Below are 14,384 nucleotides of genomic sequence, written 5' to 3' on the forward strand. Positions count from 1 at the left end.
TCCTGGGGTCTCTCTCAATCACAGGAAAGGGAAAAGTGGGGTAAAGAGGGGACCCCGTGGCCAAGAGGGAACCAATCTGGCATCGGCTATAGATCTCAGTAAAGAGACCACAACAGGCAATGTAGAGACAATAGTATACTGCATATAATAAACAGACTGGGCTTCCCTGTCCAGGCTTTGAGATGAGCTAGATTTGCAGATAGAGCATGTGTGTTTACATAGCCACCCCCATTTACCTGTTGTGCTTGAAGAGAAGCAACTGACAGTGAAGACATGTAGTAGAGGGATGGATGGTGCACTCTTTGGGGATTTCCAGCCCCAAGGCCTTCTTAGGTACTCAGTGCCAACTCAGGCAACAGTGTTAGTGTCTGTTTTGTGGAGAGAACCTGAACAGAGGGATTCAGGTGTACAGGTAAGGCAGCCCTGTAATGCCCTGCTACTTCATATAGTCTGTTGCTTATTCTGAAGGCCTCTTTCATATAAGAAGGATTTTGGCTGAGGTTGAGAAGCTGTCCCCACCCTAGACTGGAAGGCACACCTGTAATTAGGAGAGAGATTATAGTGATCAGGGCTGTCTTTAAGAGTGTTGGGGGATTTCCCTCCCAGGGCTGGTTATTTGGCTAGATTCCCAGCCTACCCACACAACCTTCTTTAACCTGTTGATACACTTGCAGGGTAACAGAAAGAAAAAGGAACATGGCATCAGAAGATCAAAGTTTATGTCCAAATTCCACAACTTCTTGCCTGTATGGCCTCCCTTTTTTTCACTAATAAAGTCACGATACTTGTCCTTCCTTCTTCCTGAGATTCTTGTAAAAACAAAGTATGATAATGTAAATAAAAAGACTTGGACTTGCAAAGTGCCATTTTAGTTTGTCAGCCCCTTGGCTATGGGGAAGCCAGCTTAAGTCTCCCATGATAACTGTCACCTAGGGTGAGCTTGCCAAAGAGCTACCCTGCCATGCTGTCACCCAGAGCCCTCAGTTGCTACTCAGAATCAACAAACATTAACATTGGCATATTTTACTAACCAAAGTTTTCATGTAAATTTGAACACCCCTTTGTTTATTTTAATCCGTGCCCAATCCCATTCTCTTCACTTCTTCCCCGAATGCAACTACTATGATGAATTCCAGACCATGTTTTACACTTTACCATGCCCATACACCCCACAGTCACCAGGGCCCAAGACTGCCAGCCCCACCCCATGTCACCCCACATACCAAGGTTGTTTACAAAGGGAAGACGAATGTGTTTTCCAGGGGCCCATAGAATACCATTCCCCTACACCCCCGCAGATCCTGAGCTGCATGCAGATGGAGCAGGGGTGGTGGGTGGTGGTTGGAGAGACTGCTGGATACCTACTTTAAAGTTGCATGGGGATGTGCCCTGATTCCTAAAAGGTGAGAGGTGCAGGCACGCATCAACTGGACACCTGTATTGCTTTGAAAACCAGATAACTTTATTGCTAACAAGAGTAAAACTGAAAGAAAAACCTGAAGAGAACCTTCTCAAAGGGCAGCATGCGGGTCTCGCCGGAAGGCACCCTATGGCTGTGGGGCCCTTCTGGGCTTAGGTCTCTTTGACACGGCCGCTCAGGGTGAGCTCGTTGAACAGGTACTCAGCCAGGCCAGCTTCTGGGGAACGTATCTTACGCAGGTTGCTCACGTAGTCGCCCAACTCTTTGATGGCCTTGACTTGCTCATGCAGGTGGCTCCCCAGAGAGTCGCACAGCTGAGAATCGCCCTTCTCGGTGGCCAGTTGGTACAGCTCCAGCAGGCTCTGGTTGATGGTCTTTTCTAGATTGAAGGCGCACTCCATGGCCTTGAGCCCGCTCTCCCAGCCTTGGCGCTCTGGCTTCTTAACGTCGTCAAGGGAGATGAAGCCACCGCGCTGGTTCTGCAGGCTCACCAGCTTCTCGGCATGCTTTATCTTGTCGTCTGACAGGCACAGGAAGTAGTGGCAGAAGTTCTTCAGGGCTACATCGTCCTGGTTGAAGTAGACAGCCATGGACAGGTACAAGTAGGAGGCATAGACCTCCAGCTTGATGTGGCTGTTGACGGCTTCCTCGTAGTTTTTGTCGTCGTTCTGGAGCACTTGCGGAGATGGGGCGGTGGCCATGGTGAGCAGCACAGGCTCAGCGAACACACAGGCGAAGTCGGTGCGGTAGCAAGGGCAGCGGCAGAAGCAGCAACAAATGGCGGATGGTGAATAGCGAGTGTGTGACGAAGTCGGAAGTGACGGAACCGGAAGTGACGGAACCGTAGGTAGGGAGTGGCGACCGTTAGGCAAGGGTCCGCTCTGTCTGTGGGGGGAGGGGTGGGGAGCGTGAGCACTGAGTTCTAGCTGAAATCCATGCTATTTGGCACTGAACATTTCAAGACCATCTTTAAAAAATAACTGCTCTAAGCCGGGTGCGGTGGCACATGCCTGTAATCCCAGCACTTTGGGAGGCCAAGTTGGGCAGATTATGAGGTCAAGAGTTTGAGACCATCCTAGCCAGCATGGCGAAACCCCGTCTCTACTAAAAATAAAAAAATTAGCCTGACCTGGTGGCACGTGCCTGTGGTCCCAGCTGCTCAGGAGGCTGAGGCAGAAGAATTGCTTGAACCTAGGAGGCAGAGTTTGCAGTGAGGCAAGATTGTGCCACTGCACTCCAGCCTGGCAACTGAGTAAGACTCCATCTCAAAAAAAAAAATAAATAAATAACTGCTTTAGGCTGACAGCAGTACCTTATTACAAAGTGAAATTCCTTACCCATGAGTAGTTACTGCCCATCTTGCTTCCTTCACAGTCCCAACAGTCACAAGTGAACTTTCTATTTCTAGAGATTTACTTATTCTGGACATTTCAAATAAATGAAATCAAGCTATATGCAGCCTTTTGTAGATGGCTTCTTTTATTTAGCATATATTTAACTTTTATCTTTTTTTATGGCTGAATTATATTCCATTGTATGGATATACCACATTTTATTTAGCTATTCATCAGTTGATGGGCATTTGGGTTGCTTCCATTTTGTGACTGTTATGACTAATGCAGCTATGAGCATTTTCAAAATAGACATATGTTTCAATTCCCTTGGTTATATACCTTGGAGTAGAATTGCCAGGTCATATTTTAAGTCTCTGTTTAACCTTTTGAGGAACTGCTAGCCTGTTTTCCAAAGTGCCCTCATCATTTTACATGTCTACTAACAATGTATGAAGGTTCCAACACTGTCATTGTCTTTGTTGTTTTTAGTGGATGAAAGTGGTATTTCTCTGTGGTTTTGATTTGCATTTCCCTAATGCAAATTAATGATGTTGAGAATCTTTTTATAGCTCTTTGTATATCTTCCTTGGAGAAATCTCTATTCAAGTCATTTGCCCATTTTAAAATTGGGTTATTTGTATTGTTGAGATTTAATAGTTTTATATATTTTATGAGTTTAAGTCCTTTTTCAGGTATATGATTTGCAAATATCTTCTCTCATTCTGTGTGTTTTTTTTTCACTTTCTTGAAGCATGAAAGTTCTTAATTATGATGTTCAGTTTTTCTGTTTTTCTCTTGCCACTTGTGCTTTTAGTGTCCTAAGAAATCATTGCCTAATTCAAGGTCATAAACATTTATGCCCAGGTTTCAGTTTCTCTCTTTCTCTCTCTCCCCCATCCTTCCTTCCTCTCTCTGTCTCCCCTCGCCCTCTCTCTCTCTCTCCCCCCCCCCTTCTCTTTCTCTCTCTTTCTCTTTCTCTTTCTTTATTTCTATCTGTTTGTCTGTCTTCCCAGAGTCTTGCTTTGTGACCAGGCTGGAGTGCAGTGGTGAGATCTCGGGTCACTGCAACCTCTGCCTCCCAGGTTCAAGTGATTCTCCTGCCTCAGCCTCCCAAGTATCTGGGACTACAAGCATGCATGACCAAGCCCAGCTAATTTTTTGTATTTTTAGTAGAGACAGGGTTTCATGATGTTGGCCAGGACGGTCTTGATCTCTTGACCTTGTGATCTGCCCAGCTTGGCCTCCCAAAGTGCTGGGATTACAGGTGTGAGCCACTGCGCTGGACCTACATTTAAGTTTCTAAATCATTTTGAGTTGACTTTGGTATATGATGCGAGATCATTGTCCAATTTCATTCCTTTGTGTGTCGTTCTAGCACCATCTGTGGTTCTTTGTGTGTTGTTCTAGCACCATCCAGTTCTAGCACCATCTGTGGAGAAGACCATTTTTTGGTCTTGGCATACTTGTCAAAAATCAATTGACCATAGATGTATGGGTTTATTTCTGGACTCCCAATTCTATTCTGTCACTCTGTGTGTCTAAACTGATGTGGGTGCAACACTGGCTTGATTACTGTAGTTTTGTAATAAGTTCTGAAATTGGGAAGTGTAGTCCTCCAACTCTATTCTTCTGCAGGATTGCTTTGGCTATTCTGGGTCCTTTTAATTCCCATATGAATTTTAGGATATATTTGTCAATTTCTTTTTTTTTATTTAAGCCAGCTGGGATTTTTATAGGGATTATATTAAACCTGTAGGTCATTTGTGGGAATGTTGATATCTTAATAATGCTAATTCTTCTAATCCATAAACATAGGATGTCTTTTATTTATGTCCAGGACCTTTAAAAATAAAGATTTTGATTTAGTCTGGGGCCCCAAATCAGAATTTCTAAACATCTCAGATGATGCCAGACCACATTTTGAGCAGTAATGCTGTGAGAGGGAGGAGGCCTCTATGTCTTATCAAGATTTGGAGATAAGGAGGACACATATATTGGACTCCACAAGCAAAAATCCTGTTCTCACATCACAGACGATGCTTGTGTTATTATACTAGATGTAGTTTTCTATGGGAAAGGGAAGAGGCCTTTCTTCTATCACAAAAAATTGTGAAAGACTTTAAAATCAGCAAAAACAATTTCCTGGATATGCTTTTTAGAGTACCTTTCTGGGTTATCTCACCTTTCATTGACTTCGAGTTATTTTCTGACTCTTCAGATTGTAGAAAATTAATAATGCAAAGATTCTTGTCCACAGAGATGCAAATAAATGTCTGGAATGCAATTGATCTTTGACTCATTTTGCATCTATTTGCACATTTTTTGTTTCAACATTCTTTATTGCCTAAATATGTGTGGCTCTTTGAATTCTCCTTTGAACCATTTGTAACATCTTACTGGTTTCCTCATTTAATAAGTTTAAATGTTTTATGCATATAATTTATAATTATATAAGAGATATGATTTACTTTTTCCCTTAGTTATTCTTTAGCACTTCCCATATCGATCCCTACTGGACCAGGATCACAATTGAAGCCCATGGGAGTTGACTTGCTAAAGTGAGCACTTTTATGGGTAGCTCACCTCAGATATGATTCCAGAAAATTACTTAGGACCTAAGGGCATAGAATTCCTGACTGAAATATGGACTGTGGAAAGATAGCATTTCTAAGGAGAAGGAGGCAGGGCATTCTCCAGGGTTGTAGGAGACCAGTGAAAACTAGCAGAGTAAGTGGGTATCTAGGGAGCAGGCCACAGAGGTACCTCACCGGCAGAACACTGTAGCCACTGACGGCTGAGGCTGGCCTGATGTAAACTGGGTAGGAGGTAGGGGCAACCAGTAAAGGTGTGTAGAAAACTGGGACCAGCTGAGAACCAGGGAAATAATGAGAGTTTCCAGGTAGAGAATGTAGTTAACAGAGATTTGAGGTGTGGAAGGTTGACTGACTCACATGGAAACTTGACAGGCTGAGGTTCATGGTCTGAGTAAAGTTAACCCTGGAAAAGAGGTAGGAACCCGAGCTTTTGGAATCATAATGAAGGATCCTCTCATCAGCACTTTTGTGCTCCCTGAATCATACCCCTGGAAGGGGTGTTCGAATCTACAGATACTAAGAGTGTGGCATATCCAGGACTGGGCCATGGGCTCTATCCTCCATAGAAGCTTCCTTCCAGCTGGTCCTCAGATGTAGGGAAGCTCTAATGCATTCTTCTTGGCTCTCTATGGAACAACTTTTTAGCACAAAGGCTGTAGGATAGTGGTGACTTCTATTTGGCTGGACACTAAAGAGGCATGTTCAACACTCACATCCATACCATATTCTAAGAAAGAAAAGCTCCTTTCAGTCTCTAATTCCTTACTGTTCTGATTTTGGGGGGAAAAATGAATCACTATATTGAAGAGCAAAGGAAAACCCTCAATATTAGACATGACCATTGTATGTATTGATTTTGTATAAGTCTATGGGTGATATTTGTTAAATAGAAATTATTTCTAAGGTTGTAACTTTCCACTTCTATTCAGTGTGCTAGATAATCTCCATATGCCTCTCTAAGTCTGCTCTCTGTCCCTCTCCATCTTATTTGGCACACTGGGAATGGGAGGCTGACCTGTATGTACTGCATCCCTAGGCCCCTTGTGCTCTCTGACTACTAGTTGGATTCAGCCAATGGGAGGCACTGGCAGGATATGGGAGGGCAGGGGAGGAGTGAAGTTGAGGTATTTACTCTCTTGGCTCCCTCTCTTCAGGGTCGATAATTAAGAAGCACCTTTATTTCCCTGTTATAGGTTTTGCCCCCTGGATGCAGTGGGACCATTCTCAGCATAGGCCTTCTGCAAACATTACTACAAAGAACAGGTGTTCTTTGGCTCAGGTTTAATGCACAGCCTAAGAAATTTATGGGGTCCCAGAAACCAGTGTGCAGCTAGACATTCCTTCAGGCTAGAGGATCAATGGAGCTGATGGGAGAAATAAAGAACCTGACTTAGGATTGTCTCGGGCTAAAATAATAATGGCATACGTGGAACTGCCACCCGTGATTCAGGCTCCAACTTTCTAGCTTGTGGATTTCTCTGGCTTTTGGATTCCATCTTAGGTGACTACCGTTTTGATTACCTCTCATCTCATTAGTGGTTTCATGAGAATGAGGATCATGTAAGATGAAGCAGGGAGAATAATTATCTACTTGTTAGTAACCATGTTTAAAAGTCTGGTTGGGGAAGATGTTGACTTAAGGTTTGAGGACAATCTCAAGTAAAGCTTTATTTATTTCAAGTAAAACTTTGTCCTTCTCTGTCTACCCTCTATTGCCCATGATTAAAGCTACCCCAGAGTGTTCTGCACAGCACTGTGTCAGTGAGCCCAGTCAATGTACACAAGAGATTATATGTGCTGATTACTTAATTTGACACCTCTTAATTATTTGCTCTTAGGAAGGACAATATGATCCTTAATTTTCGGTACCCAAAAGGATATTTTAAGTTTCCTTTGTTTCTTATCTTTTCTAAATAGAGGCTGAATAATCTGTATTATGTGACATTCATTTGCTTCACAAAGAACACTAGCTTGTTGATAATAGGCTAGGCTAAGCTATGCTTCAGTAACAATTTACCACTAAAATCTCAATAGCTGAAGAAAATATTTCTTGCTTACATCACAGTTTGAGGCAACTAAAATGACTCTCTTTTATGGTTGTCCACCAATGGCTAACTTACAGATCCAGGCTAAAATTCCATCCTGCAGTTCTACCATCTCAGAATTCTTCGCTTCCAACTGCACAGAAGGGAAAGAGGGAACTCGAAACCTTTCTCTTGCTCTTTACTGCCTTGGACCAGAAGTCATATGCACTTCAGCTCAAACCTCAAGAGAGGCTGGGAAATGTAGGAGAAAACATAATATTTGGTGAATAATAATGTCTCTGCCATGCATGTTTTATGCATTTATCCTAGTTCTTTTTTTAAAGTTGCTTAGAACCCACATTTTGGGGGGTATTATTAAAAAGTGTTCTCCCATACATGGACACAGGGAGGGGAGCATCACACACTGGGTCTTTTGGGGAGACTAGGGGAGAGACAACGGGGAGGGATACCATGGGAGGAAATGCCAGATATAGGTGATGGGGGGATGGAGGCAGCAAACCACATTGCCATGTATGTACCTATGCAACAATGCTGCATGATCTGCACATGTACACCAGAACCTAAATTACTCTGTGTGTGTGTGTGTGTGTGTGTGTGTGTGTGTTGTGTGTGTGTATAATTCAAATCCAGTAGAATTTACCAAAAAAAGTGTTCTCCCTTTCTCTGCAAGGTTGCAGAGAAAGGAGGAACACTTATACACTGTTAATGGAAATATAAATTAGTTCAGCCATTGTGGAAAGCAGTTTGGAGATTTCTCAAAGAACTTAAAACAGAACTACCATTCAACACAGTAATCCCATTACTAGGTATACAGCCAAAGGAAAAGAAATCATTCTACCAAAAAGGCAGGTGCACTTGTATATCCTTCACTGTACAAAGGTATGGAATCAACATAGACACCATCAACAATGGATTGGATAAAGAAAATGTGATACATATACACATTGTATCACAGGGATAAAAAAGAAGGAAATCATGTCCTTTGAATTACATGGATGCAGCTGGAGACCATCATTCTAAGCGAATTATCACAGGAACAGAAAACCAAATGCTGCATGTTCTCATAAGTGGGAGCTAAACACTGAGCACACAGGATACAAAGATGAGAACAATAGACACCGAGGCCTACTGGAGGGGAGGGTGGGAGGTAGGCATGGGTTGAAAAACTATCGAGTACTTTGCTCACTATCTGGGTGATGGATCGTTCATACACCAAAGCCCAGTGACATTGTTTACCCATACAGGTTTGCACCTGCACGTGCATTCCCCGAACCTAAAAGTCAAAAAGGAAAAAAAGGAAATTTAACAACAATAACAAAAAGAACTCACATTATTGACTATTGTTTTTTCGTAACACACCAGAGTGCGCATATAGCAAGGCTTCTTTTGAAAACAGAATTTTTCATTTTATGTTTTGTGCATGGCAGCATACTAAGAAATACAACTTGTGTGGTCCCATCTCCACATAATTGCTTCAGGTATTTCACCTTGCCTGTATTTATCTCCCATTCTAGATCCCATCTTGCCATTTAGACTCAGATCCAACCCTGTCTTCTACCTAAAACCTCTCTGTCTAAAGTGAACTCAGCCTCCTTTAAAGATCTAAAGGGATTAGTGCCCACACAACGATCACAGTAATCAATCATGGACTACCTAATGATGTCTTGACTATAATTGCCTTGAACGATTAATCTCCTTTTCTATTGTGGCCATTTAGTGTGATGTTGTCCCCGATCCATAAGTTCATGGGTGGGAAACTCCCTTTCTTCAACTACACAGCACTCAACTATACAGATTAGCACAGAATAAGTGCTATGAGCTGATTTGATCTGATTTACTTGGGTTCATAGAGTCAGCAAACATCTGAAGAAACATCAGTACTAAGCATCTAAGTACTATGTTCTGAGATCTGTGCTAAGAATTGTGGATAAAGAGATGGTTAACACGTAGTGCCAATTCTCAAGACTCTTTCAGAATTTTAGGGGCGGAATGAATTGAAACCAACATGGTGTGGTAGGTAGGCTTCAAAGATCACCCAACAGTTCCCCCCCCCCTGTTTGAGCATGCTATTCCTCATCTAGAGTTGGCACATATATTGTCCACCAGTGGCTGCCTTTCCAATAGAATGTGGAGGAAGTGGCATTCTGTGACTTCCAAGAGAATGGGCAGCTTTTTCTTCCTTCCTCTTAGAGGTTTACTCTTGGGACACCCCCTCCACCCCACTCTGAATCTAGTCACCATGTTGTGCGAAGATGTAACCAGATGAAGTGGCAACAGGAGATACAAGGCTGAGTTCCCAGACAGCAGCCAATACCAGCTGGCCATGGGAGTGAGCTGTTTTGGCTATTCCAGACTACTGCAGTCCTGCTGATATCACAGAGAGAATAACCACTGATCTGAAGCCAGTTCATGTACAGAATTGTGACCAATAATAAAATGATTTTTTTTTAAACTGAGGGGGTTGCTATGCTGCAAAAGATAACTGAAATACAGGGTCACAAAGTTTTATCAGCACAATGGGCCCACAAAAGAAGCAAAAGAATGACGAAAGCTCAGGAATGCCCTCATAGGGGTGACATTTGAGCTTCTGGGTACGCATTCCCCAGGCAGAACTTGGAAGAAAGGAGTTTCCAGTTCATGATTCCACATTAGGAAAGGCATGGAGGTATAAAACTCTTGGGCATGTACAGATTATGACAAGCAGTTTGTGATGGATGACATGTGAATAAAGGGGGAACTATACAGGTACTTTGAGAGAATTCAGAAAACTTAGAAGCCTGGCCCTGGGATTTATTCTTTATCCAGTGGGGTGCTTGGGTCTTTTTAAGCAGAGGCGTGTCAGAATCAATGTTTTGACTTGGATAGATTACTTTGGAATGAATGAGAGGTAGACTGGAGGGATGTGAGACTGCAGAGAAAAAGAACAGCCAGGAGACTTTTGTAATGATGGAGGCTGGGGAGATGAGGTATACAGAGTAGGCAGTGAGTGACATGGGAAATGGAGAGGGGAGATGGGGTACAAATGGCATTCAGGTGGACAGTTGATAGAATGTGAATATGGGTGTGGATAATGAAAGAAAGGAATCTAAGACCCCCAGATTGAAGGCTTTAGTTCACCATCCTTGGAAACCGGTAGTGCAGGAGGTCAAGCAGGCCAGAGGAAGAAGATAATGACTTAGAATTCAATCATGCCTTTGAGTTCTGTGTCATCCAAGAGAAGATGCTCTGTAAAGTGACTTGTGGGTTCAGAGTTCAGGAGAAAAGGCTCAATTAAAATAATTTTAAGGTGTCCAGAACCTGTGGACAAATGAAGCCCCTTTGTGGGCATTTATTCTGTTAAAGAGTAGTATTTTAGAGAAAAAAATATGTCTGAAAGATCCCGTGTTTGTAGGCAGAACCCTGTAGAGATGATATAACCAGTAAGAGGTAGTGTTAGGACTCTTTTTCCATTAGTAGTAATAGGTTATAGAGAGCTGTAAACATACGTGTCCAGGCTACTTTATGGCTAATATGAGAGAATTTGTCTTGTAATCACAATTTGGGTGTAGTTCTTGGCTATGAGAGATTTTCTCTGCGTGAAGCTAACTGATTCACCTGGGCTTAAGCTCAGTCTTAGCTTTATTAAGTCCACTCTCCAAGCACCTGAGCAATCTCCTGGAATAAGGCTGCATAATATGCCAGTCATTTTCAATGAGATGAGGTATCTGAAGATTAGGAACAATGGGAAATGACTTTGATTTTTCTAAAAGCTCATCATGATTAGGTGATTCCAAAGAATCCAACCTTTTACCACATGCCACTTAAGTAGATGATTATTTTGAAGACAAATGGAATACTTTGAGGCAGGTCTCAGAAGCACTGTAATAAAGAGTGTTACAGGCTTTCTGTGTTATGTTGACAGAGAGTTGTTTATATTCATCACTGCGTACATGAAGAGCTTGATTTGACCTTAGCAGGTAATTAGTTGGAGATACACATGCATGCATGCTATAAATGGAGTTTTACTACTATTAATGGACCCTGAGCAGAGCTGAGCAGGCATTTGATTGGAATTTTGACCAGCTGGTTTACTTTCTTGCTTTCTGTTTATGTACAATCATTCTCTTCTGGAACGATACCCAATCATGTCATTAATTTGCTCATTTTTTAGTCTTCTGGCTCTGCCTGTCACATACAGGAATATTTGCACTTAACTTGATTATTTAATAGGATTCTATTTCCCCTAATGTCCTGGCTTGCTTACAGATAAAGACAGAAATGATTTCTGAGAGCCATAGTCTCCAGGTCATGGAGTACTCAGGCACGTTTTAGAACCACCAGTGCTGGAGTTTGTCTATTTTCCTATCAGAATGGGCTACAGCATGCTGCACTTTCAAATACATAAGTTCTCCCCACCCCTGCCTCCCTGCTACCGCACCAGGCTCAGTGTCTGAACCCAATGAGGGCTTAATTCTTGCTTAAGGTCAGGGATAGGGCAAGGCAAATAAAGTGCTTAGGATACAATATTTTAGGAGGCACCCACTCCCAGGGTCATGGAGTGCACGTCTTGCTTATACTGGATATCCAGTGTGCATCAATAAGAGGCTCATTAATTGCCACACAGGGATCCAAAGTTAGAAGGCGTCATCTCAACACACACTTTGTGATCACTGGAGCAGTGGGAAATATAGCAAATTGCTCACTGGCTCTTTAAGCTTCCACTGGAAAGTGATATGTAGCATTTCTGATCACATTTCATTGGCTGAAGAAAATTCAATGGTGTGACTTCAAGGGGGACAGAAATACTACCTTACCACTTGCCTGGAAAGTGGCAAGCAGAAAGTATTTGGTGAACACCCTGAATGATTTGTGTAGTTATGCTTCTTATATTCTCTGGCACAGAGTTCTGTGGAGCACTAAGCCCATAGTACTGTGCCTATACATAGCTCTGACAACTTGCAATTTCAGGTCTTTGAATACTGTCTTTGTTTGACATTGCTTCATTGTAACCTCAATGAGTAAAAAAAATAAAAATCACTTCCCAGCTGGGTCCACTGTCTATGTGGACTTTGCATGTTCCTCCTAGTCTGGATGGGTTTTCTCTGAGTACTGTGATTTCCTCCCACATCCCAAAGCTGTGCACGTCAGGTTCATTGGTAAGTCTGCATGATCCCAATGTGAGTGAGCGAGTGTGAGTGTGAGTGTGTCCTGCAATGGAAGGGCATCCTGGCCAGGTTCTTGCCTTGCTCCCTGAGCTGCCTGGCTAGACCCTGGCCACACATGATCCTAAACTGAAATCATTGGGTAAATAGTGATTTTACCTGTTTTATTGAATCTTAAATGTATGTATAGCTCACATGTACTCCAAGGTTTAACATTAGAAGTGTTTTGGTCTTTATTTAGAAATTTGGTGATGCTTTGTGATCAGAAATATGCCATAGGAACTTAACTTGTTTTTTCTTTTTTGAGACAGAGTCTGGGGTCTCTGGAGTGCAGTGGTGCGATGTTGGCTCACTGCAACTTCCGCCTCCTGGAGTCAAGCAATTCTTGTGCTTCAGCACCCCTCAGCAACTAGGACTACAGGCGCGTGCCACCACACCCAGTTAATTTTTGTATTTTTAGTAAAGATGGAGTTTCACCATGTTGGCCAGGCTGGTCTCGAACTCCTGACTTCAAGTGATCCACCTGCCTTAGCCTCCCAAAGTGCTGGGATTACAGGCATGAGCCACCATGCTCTGCCTTAACTCTCATTTATATCAATTACCTATGGGAAAATTGGTTTCCTTAGTCATTGTTTTGCCTAAACTTGGAACTTCCAAGAAATTGTTGACAATGGTAGTGAGGTCGTATTGTAAAAGGAATTCTGGCAATAGGTCGCTGGTAGATTACAACTGCTTATATGTGTACAAGGACGCTTGTTAGGTGGATGGGCTGTGCCTTTAACATCATCTGCTCAGCTGAGAAAGAGCTTTCACAATGTACTAAGACAACATCCCTGAGGCAAAGCTCTCCTCCCAGGGTGCTGAAAGCTTGCCATATGCGTCAGCTCTGGTTATCAAGGCTTGTCAAATCTCAGCTGAAGAAACAGCACCATTCCTTTTTCTCTACTTCTTAATTTCTCTAGTGTTCTTTCCCATTGTTATTATTTTTTTAAAAAATAAGTTCTGGGGTACATGTGTAGAGCATGCAGACTTGTTACGTAGTTATACACGTGTCATGGTGGTTTGCTGCATCCATCACCCCGTCATCTACATTAGGTATTTCTCCTAATGCTGTCCCTCCCCTAGCCCCCCACCCCATAATAGGCCCCAGTGTGTGATGCTCTCCTCCCTGTGTTCTTATGGTCCAATTCCCACTTATGAGTGAGAAGATGCAGTGTTTGCTTTTGTGTTTTTGTGTTAGTTTGCTGAGGAGGATAGTTTCCAGATTTATCCATATCTCTGCAAAGGACATGAACTCATCCCTTTTTATGGCTGTATAGTGTTCCATGGTGTATATGTACCACATTTTCTTTATCCAGTCTATAATTGATGGGCATTTGTGTTGCTTCCAAATTTTTGCTATTGTGAACAGTGCCACAATAAACATACGTGCGTGCGTGTGTGTGTGTGTGTGTGTGTGTGTGTGTCTTTATAATAGAATGATTTATAATCCTTTGGGTATATACCCAGTAATGGGATTGCTGGGTCAAATGGTATTTCTATTTCTAGATCCTTGAGGGAGCGCCACAGTGTCTTCCACAATGGTTGAACTAATTTACACTCCCACCAACAGTGTAAAAGTGTTCCTATTTCTCCACATCCTCTTCAGCATCTGTTGTCTCCTGATTTTTTAATGATCACCACTCTAACTGGCGTGAGATTGTTTCTCATTGTGGTTTTGATATGCATTTTCCTAATTACCAGTGATGAGCTTTTTTTCATATGTTTGTTGGCTACATAAATGTTTCCTTTTAAGAAGTGTCTGTTCATATCCTTCACCCACTTTTTGATGGAAATTTTTAAAATTATTA

The 14,384-nt window shown here is 42.4% G+C and overlaps 1 protein-coding gene across 1 annotated transcript; it reads right to left on the reverse strand.

Annotated features, from left to right (window-relative positions):
• Positions 1 to 1,446: 1,446 nt before the first annotated feature.
• FTHL17 (ferritin heavy chain like 17) lies at positions 1,447 to 2,239 on the reverse strand. Its single transcript, XM_002762755.6, has one exon. The coding sequence runs from the start codon at positions 2,119 to 2,121 to the stop codon at positions 1,573 to 1,575; it is 549 nt and encodes a 182-aa protein (XP_002762801.1). The 5' UTR covers positions 2,122 to 2,239; the 3' UTR covers positions 1,447 to 1,572.
• Between the last annotated feature and the right edge of the window lie 12,145 nt (positions 2,240 to 14,384).

This window comes from Callithrix jacchus, chromosome X, assembly GCF_049354715.1.
Source record: "Callithrix jacchus isolate 240 chromosome X, calJac240_pri, whole genome shotgun sequence".
In the NCBI taxonomy this organism is placed as follows: domain Eukaryota; kingdom Metazoa; phylum Chordata; class Mammalia; order Primates; family Cebidae; genus Callithrix; species Callithrix jacchus.